A 25,815-nucleotide genomic window follows, 5' to 3' on the forward strand; every position below is an offset into this window, starting at 1 on the left:
TGTCCCACTTGAGCATCTGTTTGCGTATCAGAATCCAAGCAATAATGGCGTGTAAACGTATGCACAGAACGCCAAGTAGCTGCTTTACATATCTCTGACATAGCCACATTCCTGAGGAGAGCTGTTGTAGAAGCTTTTCCCCTAGTAGAATGAGCCCTAGGTCTACCTGATAAAAGACTTGTGGGCTAGCTGATAGGCCAGTAAGATACATGACACTATCCATCTAGAAATGGATCTCTTGGATGCTGCCAAACCAGTATTCGTAGGACCATAGTTCACAAACAAACGGTCTGTGCGTCTCATAGTCTTGGTTTTATCTAAGTAAAACTTCAAAACCCTTTTTAGATCTAAAGAGTGCAAAGCCCGCTCAGCCGGACTTGAAGGGTTTGGAAAGAAAGTAGGCAATGTTATGGATTGGTTAATATGAAAATCCGACACCACCTTAGGTAGAAAAGAAGGATGAGTCCTGAGCACCACTCTGTTTGCATGAAAAACTGTGTACGGTTCCTTGCAACACAGAGCCTGAATTTCGCTCACTCTACGAGCAGACGTGATAGCCACCAGGAATGCTACTTTCCAAGATAAGTGTTGCAATGACGCTTTATGTATGGGCTCAAAGGGTGGGCCCATCAACTTAGTCAACACCACATTAAGCTCCCAAGGTGGAGAAGGAGATCTGATTGGAGGAAACACCTTTCTTAATCCCTCTAGAAAATCCTTCACCACAGGCATCCGAAAAAACGATATCTGTGTTGGCGATTTTCTATAAGCAGTTATTGCAGCAAGATGGACTCTGATAGAATTAAACTGCAAACCAGACTCAGCAAGATAAAGAAGATAAGGCAGGATCACCTGTTCTTGGCCTCGAATAGGATCAAGACCCTTGCTTTGACACCAAAGAAAAAAGCGTTGCCACTTAAATCCGTAGGATTGTCTTGTAGAAGGTCGCTTTGCCTCTTTAAGAATGTTCATACACTCAGGATTTAACTGTAAATGCCCGTACTGGATGACTTCAGGAGCCATGCTGCCAGGCGCAGGGAGGGCAGATTGGGATGAAATACTCGCCCCTCCTGTTTGGACAGAAGATCCGGGCGACAAGGTAATCTCCTGTGTGGACTGATTGACAACTGGAGGAGATCTGGGAACCACCATTGGCGTGGCCACTCTGGGCAAATCAATATCATTCTGGATTTGGTCTTGTACATCCTGTTGATCACTGCTGGAATCAACGGTGTCGGCGGGAAGGCGTACAGCAAATTTTGACACCAGTCTATCAAAAGGGCATTCCCTTGAGACCCTTTCTGGGAGAACCTGGACGCGAAGACGGGGCATTTTGCGTTTGCCGCGTCTGCGAACAGATCGATGTCTGGTGTTCCCCAAGCCTGGAAAATGCTGTGTGCGACTTCTTCGTTGAGCACCCAGTCGTGCGCTTCGACGAAGTCTCTGCTGAGGTCGTCCGCCTGCGTGTTGAGGCTCCCTGGCAAGTGAACTGCCGTTATGGACAGGTCTCGTGCAAGTAGCCAGTGCCAGATGGTCTGAGCTTCTATGGACAGAGTCCTGGAACCCCCCTGTTTGTTTAAATAATACATTGTAGTTGTATTGTCTGTTTGCACCAAGATGGAGCCAGGGACTTGAGAGCAAGATGGACCGCTCTGAGTTCGAGTAGATTGATATGATACCCTTTCTCGAAATCTGACCATAGCCCTTGTACTTGCAGCGGGCCCATATGTGCCCCCCAACCTTGGAGAGAGGCATCTGTGATCAGAGTCTGCGTTGGTGGGTCCTGATGAAAAGGAACTCCCTTCATCAAGTGTGACTTTTTCATCCACCATCGAATGGAATCTTTTGCAGACTGTTGGAGAAGAATCCGATCCTCCCAGCATCCCGTCCTCTGCTTCCATTGATCTTCTAGACACTGCTGCAGAGGGCGCATCTGCAAACGTGCGTTTGGCACTATGAAGATGCACGATGCCATGGATCCCAGAAGAGAGGAAACTTGCCGAACTGTCGGACGTGCGATGTTTTCTGGATACTGGGACATGAAAGTAAGCATCTTTCAGATCTATGGAACACATCCAATCCCCCTGGTGTAATTGAGGAAAAATCTGATGAAGAGCCAGCATTCGAAACCTCTCCTTCCGAATGAATTTGTTCAAACGCCTCAAGTCCAGAATGGGTCTGAACTCCGTAACTGGACCTTTTTTCTTTACAAGAAAAAACCGAGAGTACAGGCCCTGACCTCTCTGTTGAAAAGGCACTGGTTCTATGGTATTCTTCATCAGAAGGACATCCGCTTCCTGTTGTAAGCGCATTAAGTTCCACTGTACCATTTTCAGAGGACGCATGACAGGAGGTGGCTTCTTGAATTTCAAAAGGTACCCGCTCTGAATGACATTGAGTACCCATTTGTCCTTTGTGATCTGTTTCCACTCTTCCAGATAACACACAATACTTCCTCCAACCGGAGCGGCACACGGTTGTGGAGGAAGCTTCCATTCATTGTTTTTGAGGCTGCTTGGTAGCTGATGATTGCTGCCTATTTCCGCTGCCTCTGCCTCGTCCAGGTCGCCTCTGCTGGAATTGTGATCTCTGTTGACTCTGGCCTTGATTTTGCGAGGACCAATTCGTCTGTTGGCCCCTCTGCTGAAAAGATCTTTTGTCATAGGGACGAAAATTACCTCTACGCTTAAACTCCTTCTTTTCAAGACCAACGGCCTTAAGAGTGTCTAACTCCACTTTCATTTTAGACATCTCGTCATCGGCGTGAGACCCAAACAGAGTCGAACCATTAAAAGGTAGATTTACCATCTTTCTCTGAGCCTCAGGTTTTAGACCCGTAAGGCGAAGCGAAGCCGTACGTCTAGCACAAACACCATGTGCATAACCATGAGCTGACAGATCCGCCGCATCAGCAGCCGCACTAATGCTTTGATTAGCCACCAATCCTCCTTCTTCCACTATTTCCAGGAAGTCTTTCTGATCCTCCTTAGAGAGCTTTTCTGCAAAACGAGAAACTGAGTCCCACAGCAGACGATCATAGCGGCCCAATAAGGCTGACGCACTGGCCACTCTCATGACCGAACCTGAGGTGTTGCACATTCGTCTCCCCAAGGAATCCATACTCTTACTATCCTTCTCTGGAGGAGCAGAAGAGGTAGATGTTGCCGAATGTGCTTTTCTGACTGCCGCCACAATAAGAGAGTCTGGAGGTGGGTCAGAACGCAAAAACAAAGGATCTTCCTCTGGAGCCTTGTACTTCTTTGCAATCCTAGAAGGTCCTGAACCCACTGTGGCTGGAGTTAAGAACGTTTTCATCGCTGGTTCTATCAATCCGGGCACTAACGGCAGAAGAGGCCTACCAGTCGTCTTGTGATGTAGGGTTTCAAAGATGACTGACGTTGCTATTTGAGGAACTGCCATCTTGATCTTGAACTTATTCGCCCCACGACATAACACATCATTAAATGTGCCCAAATCATCCACTGGAGACACTCTGGACGGAGGAGTAGATGATATTGTGGGAGAATAGTCTCTATATGAAGATCTTGTAGAAGACAAAGATGACTTAGAAGACGGAGAAGGAGTTCTACGCCTCTCTTGAGGAGTTGCAGATCGCTGCCTCCTTCGCTCCCTTGAACGAGATTTTCGTCCTTCTACAGCCTTAGGAGACGGAGTAGGAGTCCTACGCTTCTCTTGAGGAGTCGCAGATCGCTGCCTCCTTCGCTCCCTTGATCGAGATCTCGAACGTGATCTTCTTTGCAGCTCCGTTCGAGGAACCGGAGCTCTGTCACCCAATAATGGACGCATCTTCCAATGCCGAAGACTTTCCAGCCATCTCGGTGACAAGTTGATAGGCCTACCCACACGCTCAGGTGAAGCTTCAGGTGACACCTGCACAATATTCAGGTCTGCTGAAGACTTGGAAGCTCCGGAGGCAACACTCTGCTCAGATACCACTGAACCAGATGGAGTCCGCTGCCTGGGCACCAATTGCCTATCATCTGCCTGGCCTGAGGTAGAGCCCGACTGAGCCTTCATAGAAGAATCCTGATGCACTGTCTCTTGTCCCACCGCATCTTCTTGTTGATCCTGCGGTGAAGAAACCCCTCTAGGCTCAGGACTTATGTCTGACCTCGACAAAGACCTAAGTGAGGTCCGAGAGGCTGATCGTGACAGTCTCAACGCCGACCTGTGCACAGGTGGGGGAGACCTAGACATTCCATGCCTCGAGCCCGAAGCATGCTTCGACGCCGATCTACGTCGCGATGGAGACTTTGACCTCCTCTTCTTAGACTTCGACGTCGAATCCTTCGACGCCGATCTTCCTCTCGACGTCGATCTCTTCCTCGACGACGACTGAATCTCCTTCGACGTCGACAATTTACTCTTCGACGTCGACACTTTACTCTTCGACGTCGATCTATGATCCTTCGACGTCGACCCATGATCCTTCGACGTCGAACGCATCTTCTCCTTCGACGTCGAGCGTTGAACCCCCGACGTCGTCCTTACTGCAATCGACACCAGATGTCTCGACGTCGATAAAGATCTCGACGGCGAAGGTCGAGATGCTGTATACTGCCTCACCGGCGAAGTCCTCGACGTCGACGGCGGCCTCTTCGACGTCGACGGAGCCCTCTTCTGCAGACTGAAGGAGAAAAACACACTTTGTCTTGATGGATGACCACCTCTCCTCCGAAGGACACACGTTTTCTTTTGCCGTGTCCAGTTGAGCACCCAGGTAGTGGATCTTCTGGGTGGGATTCATTATGGACTTTTTGTAATTGCGTTTAGGCTGAGAAGGTGGCTTAGAAGTCGATAAGAAAACCTTAGAACTCTTCTCACCACGATTCTCTCTCTCCAGAAGGCCCAGAAGCCGCATTTTCTCTTTCTTTTAAAGTCCGACTAGAAAGGTTGAGGCAATGATAACAATCTTCCACCTTATGAGTATCAGGAAGACACACCACACAAACAGAGTGTGGATCAGTTTTTGCCATTTTCTTCCCACAGGAAGGACATTTATAAAATAAAGGTGGCATACTGACTAAAAAATTCACAACAGTTTAGTCAGAAAAAAGGTAATAAACACCACCAAAGTACTATTTGTCAAAAAATGTCAAGAAAAAACCCAACTTCTGACAGAAAATATTACAAATGAGCAGAGCTCAAGTTCCAGGTTCCTCACAGAACAAGCCGGAAAAAAGAACTGACCTAACTGTCACCTGTGGTGCATGATGGGAACAGAGTTCTCCTAGAGGCCTTAAAGGCAAAGTGTGCAGATTCTCTGGGGCCTTAAAGGCAGGGTGCCAGTCTGATTTTCTGTACACAGACAAATTTTCATATGCAGCCTTTTTTAGGCTAATAGCTGTTTACAACAGGTTCTTTGATGAAAATAAAAGTTTTTCATGGTTATGAAATGCATTTTGGGCTCATGCCTGTTTATTGCATTTATATACAGCATATTTTCATGCTTCAGAACGTGTGTAATTGTGGCTTTATTAGCCTATGTATATATGTTAGGCTGCATATTATGGTTATTATACATGTATATGTGTATAATTAGTTAGTACTATGTACTTTTTTATATATATTTTACACATATATATGTATATTGTTATTTGTTCCGGGTTCCCGCTCATGGGCGGAGATAATTCAGTGCTTATGACTATTAATGAGTATCCCCTGGAAGAGAACATATATATACACACATACATATACACATACATATACACACATACATATACACATACACACATATACACATACACATACACACATACATATACACATACATATATACACACATACATATACATATACACATACATATACATATATATACACATACATATATATACACATACATATACATATATATACACATACATATATATACACATACATATATACACACACATATATACACATACATATATACACATACATATATACACACACATATATACATATTCGCTATTGCTCCAGGATCCCGCATATATACACATACATATACACACACATATATACATATTCGCTATTGCTCCAGGATCCCGCAAGTGGGCGGGACTATTCAGTGCTTATGACTATTGATGAGTATCCCCTGAATGAGAATTTATTCCTTGCTTTTTTAACCATTGTTGTTTTGCATTCTGGGAGCTATAGTTCTATGTTGCTATTCCAGATACAAACATACAAACACCATAAATCTGTTTCAATCCACGGCACAAGTCCTAAAAAAAAAAGAAGTTTAGGGAGGGGGGGACGCTACGCTGCCGTCACGACAGAAGTGACATCACGAAAGGTGGCTTGCACTCAGTTGCAGTTTATAGTGATCAAGCTCCCGGTAAAATGAGTGGGGGGACGCCGTCCACCTGTGTGGTACCCCGACTCAAGCCCTGTTTTAATCCTTAGGTGTGTGAGCTCACTGCATTGGAACCAGTCGCACTATGTGATAGATATTTCCCACAGTTGAAACGGTACTTACGTGTGGATATTCATCCATAGCTCAAGTATCCTGGCACGTACGTGTTATTTGGCTGTCCCTAGGAACGAGGATATAACCCCTCCCTATCCCCCCCACTCCCCCTCATCCAGGCCTTTTTTGTCTATTCAACATGGATTTGAATTCTGGGTACTGAAGTTTCAGATTCGCCCTTTTGACTTCCACCAAGATAAGTGTTCTTGGCTTATAAGCCTGTACTAGCTGCAGGCGTCACACTAATATAGAATCACATGAAAGCCATTAGATGAATGGAGGATACATAATTGTAACTGCATTATTGTACCGTTATGTAATGGAAAGAAAGGTTCTGCTGATAAAATAAACCACATGGCGGCGGGCAAATTAGATTAGATTTCAAGAGAACCCGAGAAAGCTTCATTTGACTATAGTTGAAATGATACTAGTTATGGGTTTTTAAAATATTTCATATTTATTTTGATGCAGTTTGGAATAAAATAAGACATATTTCTTGAAAACAGGTAAACACTGAACATGCTGTTCAGTTGTCAGAAATAAAGGAAAGTGTTTAGTTATGTTAGTAAGGGTTTAGTTATGTTAGTATGGGTTTGGTACAGACTAAATGCTATTGTATAGTTAGAAAATGTGATTTTACCTATGAACTGTAGTACTACATGTCTACATTTATTAGGACGGTTCTGACTGCACAGCGGTCTGCAGCAAATATTGTTGGCAATTGTATAAAATATGTATTGGCTCCATCCTAAGGAGTGTGCCCTCTCACCTCATGTTGTTGACCATTTAATATACGATTCCACCTTCCAGGTAGTGATTCTGTTGCACAAGGGCTATTTTAGATTTGAAATCAGCATGCGGTTTGTCACATTAAATTCTGTACCTCCTGCAGACATCCTACCCACAAAAACAATCATTTTTACTGCTTTCTTCCCAGCACTGGCAAAGTCAGTAGCGTATGCTTTAATGTGATAAACAGCATTTGTGCATGCAGTGCACGCAAGGGTCACACTCTAATATGGTGTTTTTTTTTGTTATGTGTTGTCTCTATGGCATACTTCGTAATCACATATCTTTTGTATTTATGTGCATTTTGTGCCATAGAGGCATACTTGGGTCTTGCATTACTGAAAATTAGAGCTATTGGTGTTGCATTATTATTTGCAACCCCAAAAGCTCAAACTTTAACTAATGCGAGACCTATTGCATTGCAAATGCTTGTTCTTCTGTAGGAGCATCGCCATTTCGTCCTAGAGTCTTCCTTTCGAATTAGAGGGCCCTCTCGGTGTCGGAGAATTTCTTTTTTTTTTTCCGGCATCCGCATTAGTCTTAGACAGTATTGTGCTCTTTTTCGCGGGTTTGTGCTCGACCTTTGTTTTTGGCGATTTTCCCTCCTTGGTAACCTTTGGCTGGGTTCTGTGGGGTTCTTTTAATCACGGTTGACCCTCTATCGCCGTTTTGCTCGGCATCAGGGCTGCCTTGGGCGCCTTATGTTCATGGCCCTGCGGTTCAGACAGCTTTTTATGGTGTCTTACCTTCTCCATCTTTTTTGGATCACTAGCCTTCTCGGCTTGTTTTTTTTTATACTCCCCTTCATGGATCTCGACATCCAATCCCTTGTGCGTCAACTCCACTGGTGCTCCATGTTCTTCCTCGTCGGTAGAGAAACCCAGGTCTCAGAGCAGTTTTCTTTAGTGTCTGCGACATTGTGGCGTTGTGAGCCTATCTTTGCTTTCGGCGTGTTCTCAGTGTCTTCAACAGGAACGCCGCTCAGGCCTCACAGTCCTTGTCCTGATCTTCGGGCAGGCAGAGGTTGCAGGCATCATATGGGTCACGTTGAGCGTACTTGTGGTGGCACTTGGGGCAGATTTGAAGGGGGTATTCTCCATGACCCCTACCTCGCCATTTGTGAACCGAAGTGGTCCTCTGTGGTGTAAACACCAAAGCTCTGCTCCGGTCTCCGTTTACAAAGTCGATGATCAATGATATTAATCGGTAATCTTCTGTTTTGAAGTGTTTGGGGGAAGAAAAAAAAAATCGAAAATTTCTTTGGAGCTCCCAGTCTTGCTTCCAAACCAAACAGCGGAAAAAGAATCTAAAGATGGCAACCACGCACGTCGATCTCCAGGATAGAGACTGACGTCACACAGTGGACGTACCTGGCACCAAATGGTGGTCGACAGAGACCAAAAAAACAACAAAAAACCAGACAATTCCGGACCCAACCACTAGATGGCAGAATAATGCCCAGCAAGTGAATCCACAAAAGGATTCACGCTGTTAAACTGACGGCATCCAAGTAGACACTGCGACGTCGTTTTAGCGACCACGACGCCAACGACAAACGCAGAGTCGACCAACGCCACCTACTGACAGGCAGGGGTACTGCTGAAGACAAAAATCTCCGGATCCAGTCTGACGCCTGGGGGTAATTCGAAGATGAGGAATACACAACTAATAGTCTTTTTCACATTTGTGTGATTCTGGAGATGAGCCGCACCAACCAGTGAGCGACGCGTCTGCTGTTAGTATGGTCTGTGGAACAGGGTCTATGAAGGGCTTTCCTTTTGACAAATTTTGTGGGCTCCAACGCTGCAGAGAGCGAGGAGTACAGCCTTTTACCAACATTAGATCAATTAAGAGACCCTGCGCCTGGTTCCACCGACTTGCTAAGCATTCCTGAAGGGGACGCATGTGAAGCCTGGAATTGGGAAACAATCATGATGCAAGAGGCCATCATTCCCAGCAGCTGTCTATACACTCAAGCTGGTAGTGAGTGAGTGGGCTGAAACTGAAGAATCAGAGCCTGAATATTGCGAATTCTGGCTGCATTGGGGAGAGCCAGAGCTCTTTGAGTAGCTACAGTGGCTCCTAGACAGTTTTGAGTGTTGGAAGGTGTGAGAAAGTGCCATCTTTCTTGCATTGGTATGCCCCCACTTTTTTCTGAACTGTTCATGTGCTTTGACTGAGTGTGCCCTGGGTTCCTGCCAACCAGGTACCCAGGGCCTGTGTTCCTTCACTAAAACTGTGTTGAAACTAAATTCCAATTGGCATCTCTGGCCACCTGTCAGCCCCTAGTAAATGGCACCCTAGGTACCCAGGGCATGGTGACCAGAGAATACCCTTAAGGGCTGCAGCACTTATTGTGCCACCCTTAGGGGCCCTGTACCCTGACACCCACACACTGCCTTTGCAGGCTGAGTGTCAAAGTACAGAACTAAACAGAGTCGACATGGCACACCTCCCTGTGTGCCATGCCCACACGCTCACTGCGCTGGCATCCATCAGTCACCCCTCTAGCTGGGTGCCCTATGCCAGTCGTGTTTGCACAGGTGTATGAGCCCTGTGGCCCTACAGTACCCAGGGCAATTCTTGGGCACTGTTAGTGCAGTGATGCAATTTAAGAGTATATGGTGCTGGGAGGTCGTCAGTACGAACTCCACAGCACCATGATGGCTGCACTGAAGACTGACGTTTGATATCAAACTTCTCAGCACATTAAACCCGCACTGATGTCAGTGTGGGATTTAATGTAGAATGCACGACCGAGGGCATCTTCGAGATGCCCCCTGAAACCTATCCAACTCCCAGTGTCCTGACTGTGTGGCTACCCGAAGCTGCCACCACCAGACATGTTTCTGGACCCCTGGGTCAAGAGCCTGCCGCACTCGGGGGCCCAGAACAATGCACATCCTGGGACGAGGTGCCAAGCCTCCTCCCCCAGGATGGGCAGGGGAAGCTTCAAAGGCATACCGCCATTGTGAGCTTCTCCAAGCCACTTGCTGTACTCCGCAACTGGCCCCCCACCGGTTCTGACCCCCCTCTCTGGTGGGAGGAACGGCGAGAAGACCTAAGTGTGGAAAGGGGGTGCGTGCCAGCCTATGCCAACCCCACCCCTCAGGTGGGGGAGGCGAGGTGAAGCATGACTCCGGCCATCCTGAAGATGGGGAGCCCTGCCCAATCACATCTAGGCTCCTGTCCCCCTCCCACAGGAGAGGAGCAGGCTAGGGGGTGTACCCACCCCAGGACAGGGACCCATTGGTTCCTGCCCTTGCCCTACCTGTAACGGCCCAAAATGTAATACTTAGGGGCACCTTGAACCTTCCTTCCTCAGATCCCGATTGCAACAACAAGAAGACCAAGAAACAAGAAGACCTGCCGTGCAGCTGCTAACAAAAGGACGACGCCCAATAACTTGGTCCCAGAACCCTACAGGCCTGTTGATCCTTGAACCTGCTCCTGTGAAACTCCGGCGTCTCCTGCGGACAGCAACCTCGGAGGACCGGCCTGCCTTGAACCTTCCAAAAGACTGGGACTCCCATGGGCAGTGGTTCTGCTACAACAGCAATACCCATGGTGCCAGCCAGGTACCGCAAATTTAGCCCATTCTGCACCCGCCAAGCCCGGCCTGTGCCTGAGTGACCCAAGACCACGAGGATGTCACCCCGGCAGCTTGAAGATCTTTCTTGATTCACTATGCTGTGCATTATTCCACGGACTAGTGGTTGGGTCCGGAATCGTAGTCTTTTCTTTTTTTTTTGTAGCCCAGGTGGGCGTCGACGTCCCACCTTTTGGTGTACTTCCTGTGACGTCGGCACGCTTCCTGCGGAAGCTCCCACCATTGGGCGCCATCTTTGGATTCTTTTTTTCTTGTTTGTGTTCGGTTTGTGAATCCTTTGGCAATGTTTTCCATTTCTTCTTCAAGTAAGTGATTCTACCGCTTTGTCCCTTAAGGTGTCTGTTTCTATATTGTCCTTGTATTAACACCTTCTTCTCCGGCCTCATCTTTCTGGCGGAGGTGGGTGGGTTCGCTAGTGAATCCAGAAAGATCTTCAAGCTGCAAAACTACACCGACCGGTAAGAAACTATTTGTTTTGCAGCGTGAATCTTTCTGGACTCACTATGCTGTGAATAGACTTTGTAGCGGTTTGTTACATTTGTGGCGGCTGGGTGGAAGATGAGCGTTGGTTGTTGAATATATGTTGAAGCACCTTCTGTCCGACTTGTGCTTCCTTGTTCATTTGTATATCCACACAGTAGTGCTTAGTGAACGTGTGCACTGAAGCCCATGTTGCCGCCAGGCATATGTCTTGGATGGGTGTGTTAGCCAGGAGGGCTATTGTTGCTCTCTTCTTCCTGGTAGAGTGGGCTTGTGCCCCTTCTGCTAGTTCTTGGCCTGCCTGTTTGTGGCAGAATTGTATAGTTTGTGCGATCCATCGAGCGATGGTTCTCTTGGTTACTGGTCTACCCAGGAAGCAGCTAGCAAAGGACACAAAGAACTGCTTTGTTTTTCTGTGCTCCTTGGTTCTTTCCATGTAATACATCACTGCTCTTCTAGCGTCCAGAGTGTGCAGTGCCCTCTCTGCGCTTGTGGATGGTTTCTGAAAGAAACTTGGTATCTGTATTTATTGGTTCATGTGAAACCTTGACACCACCTTTGGCATAAAGTGTGGGTCAGTTCTCATTACCACCCTATCACTGTGTATCTGAATGTAGGGTTCTTGCAGTGTTAGCGCTTGTAGTTCGCTTACCCTGCGCAGCGAGGTGATTGCCACCAGAAAGGCTGTCTCCATTGTCAGCATTTGTAAGGAGGCCTTATGGATGGGTTCAAAGGGCGCTTTCATGAGCTCTGTTAGGACTAAATGAAGGTTCAATGCCGGTGGCGGCATCCTTTTAGGTGGTGCGATCCTTTTTGCCCCTTCCAGTAATCTCTTTACTATTTGTGATGTAAAAAAGCTCTTTCCTGTCTCCTCTTGTGTAGGCTACTATCGCTGCTAGGTGTACTCTTAGCGAGGATAAACTTAGTTTTGTTTTCAGCAGGTGCGCGAGATATCTTAGCACCGTTGATTCCCTTGTCATCTTCTTGTGTAGTTTCTTCTGGCTGCACCATTGCGTGAACCTTTTCCATTTTGCCACATAGCATTTACGTGTGGTAGGTCTCCTAGCCTCTCGTAGCACCCGCAGGGTGCTCAGGAAGTCTTAGATGTGCAAACTCTATATCCTCAAGAGCCATGCCGCTAGGTTGAGGCTCTCCGGCTCTGGGTGCAGAACTTCTCCATTTTGCATGGAGAGTAAGTCTTTTCTTTTCCCGAACTTGTGGGGCGGTCCCTGTGCCATTTCCATTATTTGTGAGTACCAGGTCTGCCTTGCCCACTGTGGTGCCACCAGGATCAGAGTCATGTTGCTGGTCCTGCACTTGTTGAGTACCCTGGGTCTCAAGGGTATCGGGGGGAAAAAGGGTAGGCAAATGTTTTCGACCAGCTTATCCATAGGGCATTCCCCTGGGATTGTCCCCCTGGTTGCCAAGTTTCAGCATTTTGCATTCTGGTGTGTTGCAAATAGGTCTATCGTCGGTGTTCCCCACCTCCTGAATAGCCTTTGCGTTTCCTATGCGTCGAGTTCCCACTCGTGGGATGCTAATATCTGTCTGCTGCGCCTGTCCGCTTCCACATTCTCCTTCCCTGGTAGGTGTATGGCTAGCAGGTCTATTTTGAGCGGGATGGCCAATCTCCATATCTCCTGTGCTGGGTAGGATAGTGGGGCTGATTGTGTTCCTCCCTGCTTGTTGATGTAGAACATGGTTGTTGTGTTGTCTGTATCAACACCCTCTGGTTGTACAGTCTTTTCTGAAAGGCCTTCAGAACAAGGAACACAGTCTTCAGCTCCAGGTAGTTGATGTGTCTGACCGCATCTGCTGGAGTCCACAGACCCCACCCTGAGCTTGCTCATATGTGCTCCCCATCTCATCTGGGAGGCAGCTGTGGTGATGCTCACCGTTGGGGTTGGTCGTGTTAAAGGCTTCCCCTTTGTGATGTTCTCCTTGTTCCACCATATTATCTCCTCCTGCACTGCGTGTGTTACAACCACTAGATCTTCCCAACTCCCTGTAGCTTGTGACCATTGTTGTTGCAGCCATTCCTGGAATGGTCTCATGTGTAGCTATTTATTGGGGACTAGGTGTATGCAGGACGACATTATCATCCATGATCTGGCTCGCTGTCCTCACTGTCAGAGCTCGCCCCTTCTGGTACTGACGTGTCTCCTTCAGCAGGGCCAGTGTTTTCTTGTCGCTGGGGAACACTTTGCTCTGTATGGTGTTGATCTGTGCCCCAGGAAGATCTTCACTTGTTCTGGTTCCATTGAGGATTTTCCCCAGTGTATGAAGAATCCTAGATCCGTTAGCGTTTTTGTGACCCGCTGTGCGTGCTGTTTGCATGTCTTGTGGGAGCTTGCTTTTATGAGCCAGTCGTCGAGGTAAGGGTATACATGAATCCCTTGCCTCCGCAGGTACGCCACCACGGCTGCGAGGCATTTGGTGAAGACCCTTGGTGCGGATTTTTGTCCGAAGGCCAGGGCTGTGAACTGGTAGTGTTTGTTGATGGTAAATCTTAGTAAATGCTTGTGCTGCCTGTTCATGGGAATGTGCAGTTGGGCATCTTTGAGGTCTATGGTGGACACGAAGGCTCCGTCCCTTATCTGAGGAATGACCTCATGTAGGGATGTCATTTTGAATTTTTGCGTCTTTATGTACTTGTTCAGGAACCTTAGGTCCAGGATGGGTCTTAGCGTTTCGTCCACTTTTGGTACCAGGAAATAGTTTGAGTACACGCCCTTGTTCCTTTCTCTGAATGGAACAGGTTCGATGGCCTCCTTTTGGAGGAGTTCTTGTGCTTCTTCTAGGAGTAGCGCTCGCTCTTTCCCTGAGTGCGCCCTTCTTTTTGGTTTTCTGTTCAGCGGTCTCTTTTCCAACTCTATGCAGTATCCAAACTGTATGATGTGGAGTATCCATTTGTCTGTAGTGATTTTCTTCCACTCCTGGAAGAAATGTTTTAGCCTGCCTCCTACTGGTGTTACATGTTCGGTGACGTTTGGCTTGTGTAACCCTCTCTTTTTGGTCTTGTGGTGGCCCACCCTCGGAGGAGTTGCGTGGGTGGGCACGCTTCGCGTGGCAGAGTCACTTTGAGGTGGGTTGTTGGTCCCCTCTTCTCGTCTGTCCACGTCCATTCGCCCTCCCGCGAAAGGACAGGCCCGAGGCTGGTACTGCCAATTTTGTTTTTGCTGTCCCTGCTGGGCTTGACTGTTGCCCTGGTGGGTTTGCTGGAATGTCTGGTGTGACGTTCCCGGCTGGTTTCCCCCCTTCCGTTCTGTCTCCGTGTCGGGGTACCCCTTCTCATCCCTCTGAATTGCAAGGCCCCCATGGACCTTGCAGTTTCGTTTTTTCTTGAGCTGGGTGAGTTTTGAGATCCTGAGCCAGGCATTCCATCTCTCTGTCACTTCTATCATCATCAGCCTACTGGATGTGTCAGCCCCATCCAAGGCTGTTTTCAGGCAAGAACTTGCAATGTTCTTTCCTTCCTCCACCAGGTGTGAAGCGCTTTGCTGATATTGCTCAGGAAGGTGCTTGAGCAGTTGTCCGACCTCGTCCCAGTGTTGGTACTGGTGCCTGTTCAGTAGGGCATTTGAGTTCGCCATGCGCCAGTGTACCGCTGCGTTCCTCTCTATCTTTCTCCCCGTTAGGACCATCCTCCTGCTTTCTTTGTCTGGTGGTGGGCCTGATGATGTTGGGATGTTTGCCCTCTTCCTGGCTGTTGCCACAATAATCGAGTCCGCTGAGACAGATCCCCATATGTAGGGAGGGTCCTTGGAGGAGTGCTTATACTTATTCTACGTCCTAGACGTGACTGGCCTGCATGTCACTGGGTCTTTGGACACCTCCCTCCCTTGGTCCATGACACTCTGAAGCATGGGGAGGAACTGGCTCCTTGTTTGAGTGGGGAGCAAAGTTTCCAAGAGGAAGTCAGCTTTTGGTTTTTCCTCATCAAGCTAGACTCCAAACGCCGTTGCCGCGTTCCTGATGACCATGTTATAGGCCCCAATGTCATGCGGCGGCGAAGGCTTCGAAGGATACGCCTCCACGGGCTCCTCCGGGTTTTCAGCGTCTAGGTCCTGCCACTATAGGTCCTGCGTCATCGAGGATGCAGAGCCAAAGCTCGTTCCCTTGTCATCGTCGCCCTCTTCCTTGTAGTAGAGGCCCTCTTCCTCTGAATGTTCCTGGGGTTCGGGTGTTTTCGGCAGCTCTTCGGCGTCAAACTCCTCTTCCCCCTCCATTTGGACGACAGTCGTCTGCGGCTTCGACGGAATCGGGAATCTTTTTATTTTCTCGTACTCTCTCTTCCTTTGCAGGATGTTCTCCATTTCGGCCTCGAGCCTTCTCTTCTTTCTCTCCAGCTCGGCCACATGCTCGGCGGCGAGCGTTTCAGCCGATCTCTTCGGTGCAATCTTCGAGTCCTTCTCTTTCGAAGTCGAGCGGTCCTTTTTCGGGGACGTGTTTAGACGACCTTGGCTTTGACAGTCTTCGCGGCCTGGGAGTCCTTTTCGAAGTATCCGCTGGGCTGCTTGTCCTTTGATGCAGCTACGGTCGCCGGAATTTTTGGCGCCGGTGCTCCCTTCGAGGACTTAAGACTGTTTATCGAGAGGCTGGTACAGGCCTTAAAGGCTCTGTCAAGGGTTTTGGGGTCGACATCTCTCCTACCTCTTTAGACGTTTTCTTATCGGTCTCTGCGACCGTGTAGTCATCTGGTCTCTCGGCGATGTTGTCCTCTTCGTCGCTGGAGAGGCCTAGGTCCCGGCGCGACGGAGGTTGGCCCTTGCTTTGCCAGTTGTAGATGGCTCTCCTCTGTCGCTTTCTAACCCTGAGTGTTTTTGGGGTGAAGGTGGAGCAGGCGTTGCAATCCTTGCGCTCGTGGTCGACCGGAAGACAGAGGTTGCAGACTAGGTGCTGGTCCTTCTGCGTGTTTTTGTGGTGGCAGTTACGGCAGAATTCACGGGCCCTTGTCCATTCCTGCGCTCAGGGGGCCCCCTGTGTGCGCATTCTCCGTTGGACGTCGAAGATCTCGAAGTTCTCCTCCTCCTTCGTTGTCCCAGCTTGGTGATCTTGTTCTTCGGTATCTTCTCCAAACTTTTCAGTGAAAATGTCTTTCTTCCAAAAAACTCTGGAACCTCTTGGTGACGATCCAGACCCAACAGTGGAAAAAAGAATCTGAAGATGGAGCCCAAGGGTAGGAGCTTCCACAGGAAGCGTGCCGACATCACAGGAAGTACACCAAAAGGTGGGACATCGACGCCCACCTGGGCAACAAAAACAAAAAACAAAAAAAAAAAAAAGAAAGAAAAGACTTCGATTCCGGACCCAACCACTAGACCGTGGAATAATGCACAGCATAGTGAATCCAGAAAGATTCACGCTGCAAAACCTTAACTCCACCAGTCGAGTACTTCCCTAAAAGCCGATAACTCACTTTCCTTCCATAGGTGAACATTGACTGGTTTTCACTTGAAATTTCTTTTAAGTGTGGAGTTTTGAAACTTTAAAATATTCATCTAAAATCAGCCGAATTACTCACCTGTGATCACGAGAGAAGCCAGTACTAAACCTTTTAGCCCAGTGCTGAACCGCAAAAGTAATCCTAACTGTACTTACCAGTTACCTGCATTTTCTGCTGTAGGAAACCATTGACTGTTTTTCTGTGAAATTTCTTCCAAGTGTTGATTTTTGCAAACTAGAAATATTCTTTAACAATCAGACCAGCTAACAAACCGGAATTACTTACCTGTCTTAGGTAGAGGTCCCAGTGCTGAACCTAGGAGTCCAGAACTGAATTACAAAAGTAAGGAGAACCTACTTTAGCTGTGACTTGAATTTCCTTCCACAGGATAACATTGCTTGGTTTTTACTGAAAAGTTTCAAGTGTCAACTTTGAAAATACATTTATATTCTTTAAAAATCACAACTGGAACCAAAACGCTTTTACTGAACTGTTTACAGCTTAGGTCCCGGGACTGAATCCAGGATCCAGTGCTGTGGTTAGAAAAGTAATCCTTAAAGTAATCAACTGCATTTCTGTAGAAAAACCCATTGAGCTGCTCAATGTTAAATTGTGTTTAGAATTGTGTTGCCTACTGCAACCACTGTAGCTATTGTACTTACAAAGTCTATTGCCTTTTTGCAAAGTAATTACCTAAAGTCACTCATATTAAGAAAAGTATATTTTGATACCTGTTGATTCTAAAAATAAAACAACTATATCTTTTGATATAAAAACAATTGGCCTAGAGTTCAGTCCTTGAGTGTGTGAAAACTTTTGCTGACTGAGTGGGTACAACAAATGCTTTACACTGTCCTCTGATACGGACTTACTGCTCGACCAAGCTACTACTTTAGATAGTAAGGTTATATCTAACTTTAACCTCTGTCATACCTCTGGAGACTGGGGACTCTATACACACTGTACCTTACTTTGGTCCAGCATATATAGAGCCACTTTCTTACATCGTTCCCTTGGTTTGTGTCTTTACAGATCGGATTGATCAGTTTTCTCAGCATAGTAGAAAGGCTACAAGTAAGAACATGTTCAGAGTATAGTGTGGGATAGTGATGTGAAACAACCTGCCCAAGATCATGATAAAGGTTGTGTCGAGCCAAGAATCCAAATAGGGTCTTTGAGGTCATTTAATATGTACAAGCATTCTCAACAGCACTTGACTGTATTACTAGTCTTTCCCAGAGTTAGTGACTGTTCCACATTAGTCTTTTTCTTTGCACGCTTCCAAAGATAACTTCTCTGGATTTGACAAGTTCCAGAAATAAATATTTCTCAAAGATACTGGCACAGGCTTTATCCTTGCATCCCCCATCTCTTTGCAGAGGGTTAACCGGTGCTTGAGTGGCTCACACAGTCTTTTGACACAGCCCTGCCCAGGGACAGCTTTTGTAAGAGTATGGCATTTTTAAGGCTGATATTAAAATATTTTGGTGTCATTGGTAAATTTATATTTTGCCAAGCCAAGTTGTCATGCTGCCCTAAGCATCACATCAGTCTGCCATCGGAATCTGGCATCGGTTGATTCTCCCCTAGTGTCCATCCGCTGATCGTGTTCTAATTAAATGACTGTTTTCCAACGTCAATTCCCCCGTTATTTATGTCCCGCTCCCCCGTAACAAAAAATGTACAACAAATGACCATGAGAACAGGCAGGAAAAAGTTGCCAGCAGTGCACGTACAAAAAAACTACAAGACATTTTTTATGTTAAAATCTTTTTTTTAAATGAGGTTTTTCAGTTGTATATAATGTCATCTTTGTTTGTATAAAGGTAACAAAAATGCTTAACACTTTTTATTATAACTTTTCAACATGATGCACAGCAGCCACAATGCTCCACAACATAGCCAAAAGTTTTGGCGAAACACAAGATCACAAAGGCGAGACCTATTAGCTATGCCAATGCTGGTTTCTTCTTGTTTTGGTCGCTGTCGACCACCATTTGGTGCCAGGTACGTCCCCAGTGTAAATTCAGACGGTATCCTAGAGGTCGAGGTGCGTGGTAGCCATCTTCACATTTTTTTTCCCCATTTTTATTCGTGTGTAATCCTCGAGATAGTAATATAATAACTGATGAACTTATTTGCTTCCCACCTGTTTTTTTCCTTCTAGGGGAGGCTGGGTGGGTCGCATTTTAATGCAGAAAATTCTTAAAACTGCAAAACTACTCTTACTGGTAAGTAACCATTTCGTTTTGCAGCGTGAATCCTTTTCTGGATTCACGTGCTGTGCATTAGATTATGTAGTGGTTTCTCCCGTGCTTGGGAGGCTGTGGTGAAAGGAAGGCCTAGCAAACAGGTGTTGAAGCACCTTTTGTCCAATTTGAGCTTCCTTATTCATTTGTATATCCACACAATAATGTTTTGTGAAGGTACGTAGTGACACCCATGTTGCTGCTACACAAATGGAGTCAATGGGTAAATTGGCCAAAAAGGTTAGCGTTGCTCCTTTCTTTCCAGTGGAGTAAGCGGTTGGTTGAATTTGGATTTGGCATAACATATTTGGATGGTTTGTACTATCCATCTTGCAATAGTTGCCTTTGTGACAGGTGATCCTGTGTTGGTATGTGCGTATGCGGCTAACAATTGTTTTGTTTTGCTGATTTTCTCTTTTTTGCAAATACAATAATGCCCTCCTTACATCTAGGGTATGGAGGCTTATTTCTCCTTTAGTTATACTTAAATACCACCTTTGGCACGAAATGTGGGTTTGTTTTTAAAATCACCTCATCCTTGTGGATTTTTAAGTATGGTTCTTGTATAGTAAACGCTTGCAGTTGACTTACTCTTCGTAGAGATGTTAAAGCAATGAGAAATGCTGTTTTCAGAGTAATGTGCTTGAGGTCCGCTGTATGCATGGGCTCAAAGGGCTTTCCCATTAGTTGCGAAAGTACTGTATTTAAACTCCATGTGGGTACAGGAGCTGTACTTCGTGGTGCAATTCTTTTTGCTCTTTCCAAAAATCTTTTAATTACTCGTCTTGTAAAGAAACCTTTACATGCGTTTCCCCTTGTGTAAGCAAGTATGGCAGCAAGGTGCACCTTTATGCTTGAGTAGTTGATGTTAATGTCTAAGAGGTAAGTCATGTAAGTAATCACTGTTTCTTGCGTGTTGATTGAATTTAGTTTTTTGTTTGCGGCGCACCATGTGGTATATTGCTTCCATTTTGCTGTATGGCATTTTCTTGTTGACTGTTTTCTTGCCTCCTTTAGAATTTCCATGGTTCGTGGAGGCAGATTGAGGTGTCCAAATTCTATGTATTCTGATGCCAAACCGCTAGGTGTAGTGTTGCTGGCTCTTGGTGAAAGATTTGACCCTGGTGCATTGTTAGCAGGTCCTTTTCTGCTCTGATCCTGACCATCTCCCCTTTGGATAGTTGTAGGAGAGGTGAACACTGTCTGCCTAGGCCATAGTGGAGCAATGAGAATTATATTTGTTCCTGGATCTTTGGCTCTTTTCAGCAGGGGTATTGGTGGAAAGACGTAAGCTAATTTCTGTGATCAGTTGAGTGAAAGTGCAGTTCCATTTGCTATGTGGTGGGGAAACCGAGGCAAAGGACTGGCATTTTTTGTTCAGCACTGTTGCAAACAGGTCTATTACTGGTGTTCCCCATATTTTTAACAGATACTGTACTGTTTTTTTCTTCCAATTCCCATTCATGGGAGCAGTTTTGTCTGCTCAGCTGGTCTGCTGTAATGTTTTGTACTCCTGGTAGATGTACAGTTTTGTAAGCTGAGTTTGTGAATTATTGCCCATTGCCAGATTTCCTGTGCAAGTTTGCTCAGGGGAAAGGATGTTTCCCTCCTTGCTTGTTCAGATAAACAATACAACAAAAATGTTTAGTTTGGATCAGGATGGTTTTCCCAATAATGTGTTTCTGGAATGCTTTTAGTGCTAGAAATACTGTTTTCATTTCCAAAAAGTTGATGTGCTTTGTGGAATCGTGCTTATTCCATTGTCCATGTACTTTCAGCTGGTTAAAATGCCCTCCCCAACTGTTGAGGGATGCGTCCGTGGTGACTGTCACAGTTGGTTGGTTCCTGAAAGGTCTCCCCTGTGCCATTTTGTTGGATCCCCCACCATTGTATCTCCGCTTGCACCTTTTGTGTAACAACAACTAGATCCTCCTAACTTACGGTGGCTTGAGACCAGCTGTTGGGAAGTCATTATTGGAATGGTCACGTGTAGTCTGGCATGAGGGATCAGAGGGATGCATGATGCCATCATGCCCATTAGGTTCATGACCCTCCTCCCTTTCAGAGACTGCCCCCTCTGGTAAACTCTTGTTTCCTGATGGATCGCCTGTACCTTGCTTGTGTGGGGTATGCCCGCTGTTTTGTAGTATTTAACTTTGCTCCCAGGAAGGTTTTTTCTCTTTCTGGTGTTGTTGAAGATTTCTTGTGGTTTATGGAGAAACCAAGTGTTTGTAGCGTTTGAATTGCTTTTTGCAAGTGATTGTGACAGGTTTGTTTCGATTTTCCCCTTATAAGCCAGTCGTCAAGATTGGGGTGGACGTGGATTCCTTCTTTTCTCAGGTGTGCCGCCACTGCGGCCAGACACTTTGTGAACACACGCGGAGCTGATTTTTTTCCCCAAACGGCAGTACCTTGAATTGGTAGTGTGTTCAGTTGCGCAGAAATCTTAGGTATTTCCTATGTTTCTTGTTCATTGGGATATCAAGGTAGGCGTCTTGGATGTCTTTTGTTGCCATGAAACCTCCTTTTTGAATCTGTGGGATTATTTCTTGGACTTTGCACATTTTGAAGCATTGTGTCAGTATGAACTTGTTTATGGACCTTAAGTCCATGATTGGTCTTCGAGCTAGATCTTGCTTGGTATTAGACTGATCTCTTCGTTTAACAATTTTTGGCTTCAATAATTTTCTTGTCTTTGGTGGGTTTGCAGGTGGTATGTGCGAGTGCATATACAATACCAATAATGCAATACCCATACTTTATCAAATGTAATATCCAATTGTCTGTTATCCTTTCACATTCTCTTTGAGAGACCCCCCCAGGTCTTTTGTGTGGGTCTTTATTTGAGGGTAAGTCGGTTTGATACATTTACTCTTCCTCTAGAGGATTGGCCTCTTCCTCTTCCATTGCCTCTTTCTCAAAAGGGCTATTTAGGTCGAGCCTAGCGCAGCGCACATGCGCTGCTTTATGGGAGGCTTCTTGTGAGCACTCAACTTCTCTGTGTGGGGAGTGGCAGAGTATGGGGTGTACCCACCCCAGGGAAGAGGACCCACTGGTCCCTGGCCTTTACCTACCTGTAACGAATAAGTATTTAGGGGGCACCCTGAACCTTCCTTCCTCAGATCCAGAAACCACAAGAAAAGAGGATAATAAGGGATAATAAGAGGATAATAAGACGGACGAAAAGTCATGCAGAGCTAACAAGAGGACCAAGTCATGCAGAGCTAGCAAGAGGACCACGCCCACTGACTTGGCCCCATCCCTACAGGCCTGTCTCCCCTCAAACCTGCTCCTGAAAAATCCTGGTGTGTCCTGCAGCCAGCAACCCAACCTCAAAAACCCCAGAGGACCTGCCTACCTTCACTTCAAAGACTGAATCTCCCGTGAACACTGGACTTGTTCAAACTGCAGCTTCTGGTGCCAGCCAGAAACGGCAAATCCAGCCCACTCAGCACCCGCCGAACCCAGCCCGAGCTCAGGTGGAAATCTACCACGAGGAGGTCCCCCTGGCGATCCTGACCTGAGATACGGCAAGCCTGACCTGCCTCAAGTCTCCAGACGACGCCTGCAGCCTCAATCCAGAGTACCCCCCCTACCACAACCAGAGGGGGTAAGACAATCGAAAGTCTCAAGGCACCCCTGCATCAGACGCCCCACGGCCTTGTGTGCCCAAACCAACGGTGCCTAACCAACCCGCAACATCCCAAATTACCCTTCGAAGTGGTGGTCGCACCTGGAAGATCCTTGTCCCCGAGCCTGCAGTGTTTCTTTGTCCAGGAAGTTCTCCATTGGAAACAGGGCAGCCAACCTCAAAACAGCACCCTGCAACTGGCCGCCCTCGTGCCGCTGAGGGGGCACCTTTGGTGCTACTTTGGCCCCCAACTTGCCCTGGGCTAAACTCTAGGAGCTTTGCTCCCACAGCCTTGTGGCCTGCTTGCCAGCAGCCACCTACCGGAGACCCCCTATGCACCACAGGATAACATTGGGCTTTAACACTGCACCCAGCTGCCCTAGTGCCGCTGAGGGCGCAATTCCAGTGCATCACGAACCCTTGGAGACCCCCGAGTCTACCCCCAGATCCTTATCTCCAACAGTTGTTTATTTACCTGCAAACCGAAAACTTGTTTTCCCTCCATAGTAGAACATTGACAATTTTCCCTCGAAAAAAAACGACTAAGTGTGGAGTTTTGAAAACTAAGGCTTTTCTTTAAAAATCGTACAAATAACCAAAAAATGTTTTCTTACCTGTTTGCAGGACATGTCCCAGTGCTGAATCTAAGCATCCAGCATAGAGTTAGAAAAAGTAACGTAAAAGTAACTTACCTGCAATTTATTGAAAAGGTCTATTCATTCCAATGTACTGTATTTGCTAAGTGTTGCATACTACTGCTCCCCTGTAAATCAAACAAACAATTCCTATTGCATTTTCAAACTATTCTATACCCAGTAACTTATTACTGAAAAGTATTTAATGCTTACCTGTACCAGGCTTGCTTGGTTCTAAAAATAAACCGTATATTTTTTTATACAAAAACAATTGGCCTAGGGTTCAGTTTTTGAGTGTGTGAATTCATTTGCTGACTGAGTCTGACTCCTCTCACACAGGATTGGCTTTTGCGTGTGTTCACTAATGAAAGCACACAAAGGGCTAAAGGTGTGTGCACGTTGAAAACATCTTCTCTGTGCCGACGTGGCACGAAGGTGGAGGTGGGACCGGAGCAGTTTGCTTCGGCTGAATATGTATTTTGGGTAAGGGTTTTCAGTACTCATGATAGGTTGACCTTGCAGCACTTGTTCTTCTATGTCAGTCTGATTTCAAAATGGATACAGGTTCTTCCTGGTCTTCTTCAGCCCCTTACGGGTTGTAATCTTCTTGCTCAGAACCTTCTCCAAAGATACCCGGCGTGGATTCAATGTTTTGGCTCTGCATTTCATGACATCAAACCTGACGATCGCAGAGCGTTCTCTTCGAATTGGAAGAATTGGAAGATTTGGACGCGTTGCAACTCTTTGCATTGTGCTCCGGTGATGAGCACAAGTTGCACACTTCGTGCGAGTCAGCGCGTAAATACTTTGGCTGGCACAGAGGACATTATTTAAATGGAGTCTGTTCCATCGACTGCGAGGTGGACCGACGAGGTGAGGCCCGACGGCCTTCCATGTGTTTCTGATCGAAATAGAAGTTTTGTCGACCGATATGATAAGAGGCGAAGTGGGATACGCGTACCAAAAACCAATACAATCAAGGGTAAAGTGGATTGCGCACAGAGGACAACCCAAAGAACAGTTTCGTACCGGAGCACAGCAATACACTTCCAAACTGGATGGCGGAAAAAAACAGTCTAACAATGGAGTCGATGCCCATGCGCACCATTACCGAAAGGAGGAGTCACCTACCTCTTGATTGGAAAAACCTCTTCAAAGAAAAACAACTTGCAAACATCCGGACCCAACATTAGATGGCAGGAGTATGCAAAGCATTTGATCTACAGCTCACATGCCTCGAACATAAGAGTTCCAGGATCCCATCCATAAGCACATGCTCTTTGTTAAAGTTAAGACACGCAACAGTACTAGGTATTTTGATGTCTAATCGTCAGCCTTATGGGTACTCATATACACCCAATGAGATGGAAAAGCATCAAGCAATTTTATAGGCACATGCTGTTTTAATATAAACAGTTGAAAACATAAGTGGAAGATAGTTTAAATAAAATAAGTCAAAATATAATTGAGTAAATATCACACGAGAAGAACACACTGGCGTCAATGCACCTATGAAACGTCTTCCGTAATTGAAAAAGATGATGGCTCATTTAACATTGTAACGGTCATCCAGACTCTAGCACCAGGAAGGAATGGACATTTTTAAGCAATTCAGTCCTCTCAAGGAACTCTTCTTTCATTACTATCCTTCCTTTTACATTTACATTTTGCACACTTAAAAAGCAGACTGTACACAACATTTTAAACTCAGTGACCTGGGACAAGTGAAACTTCCACTGGGCGATTTGATGGAGAAGATACGGTCTTGGCACCACGTACAGGACGCTGAGCTTTCGGAGACATTCTAGAGGACCCTATCAAGAGCAGAAATGCAAATCAGAGCTGTAGAACGAACTGCCTTTCACATAGCATTCGCAGTTTAAAAACACGCCTAGCGTGCCACAGTCAGAAAAGCAACACTTCTACGGTATCACATGGGCAAAGCAGTTTTAGTCTCATATATTACAATTAAAGGCTTCCAGTTTCCCCTATTTACATACTTTTACAGATAAATACAGATAGAAAACAATGTTTCCCATCTGTATTTATTTATTAAGGTGGAAAAATACTGAAAATGGTGCTTCCAATTAGTGACTTTCCATGCTGTCTATTTTGAATTCCAAGACAACAGATGAGCAGATACACAGCATGGAGAGTTGAAAAACAGGTTAAGATATCTTTAAATACAGGCATATGTTAAAATATATTTGGAGTAAATCGCTAATATTTACCTGTGGTTGTAGTGTTTTGCTATATTTCACTGCTGAATTTGCTAAAACACGACCGGCATCAAAGTAGGAGTGTATAATTATCAGTTAAATAAATGTACAAATGTACCATTTTTTACTCCACTTATTCGCAAACCACAAAATAAATATGGATAAACACAGACAGGAATGTTAAGCTTTGGCATAGCCAATAGGTCTTGCCTTTGGGGCGTTATAAGTGCTTTGACAGAGCTATGGGATTTGTTAACGTTTTTAATATGTGTTGTATAGTA

The 25,815-nt window shown here is 46.1% G+C and overlaps 1 protein-coding gene across 5 annotated transcripts in view; it reads right to left on the reverse strand.

Moving 5' to 3' along the window:
• ATXN2L (ataxin 2 like) overlaps positions 1–25,815 on the reverse strand; it is a 976,149-nt gene that overhangs the window by 711,842 nt on the left and 238,492 nt on the right. For 3 of the 5 annotated variants that reach the window (XM_078652258.1, XM_078652261.1, XM_078652257.1), the window contains exon 10: positions 25,031–25,129. The exons of the other annotated variants lie outside the window; for them this stretch is intronic. In XM_078652258.1, coding sequence (XP_078508384.1) covers positions 25,031–25,129 — 99 coding nt within the window. The remainder of the gene's footprint in view (positions 1–25,030; positions 25,130–25,815) is intronic. 5 annotated transcript variants of the gene reach the window in all.

This window comes from Lissotriton helveticus, chromosome 7 (genome assembly GCF_964261635.1).
Source record: "Lissotriton helveticus chromosome 7, aLisHel1.1, whole genome shotgun sequence".
In the NCBI taxonomy this organism is placed as follows: Eukaryota; Metazoa; Chordata; class Amphibia; order Caudata; family Salamandridae; genus Lissotriton; species Lissotriton helveticus.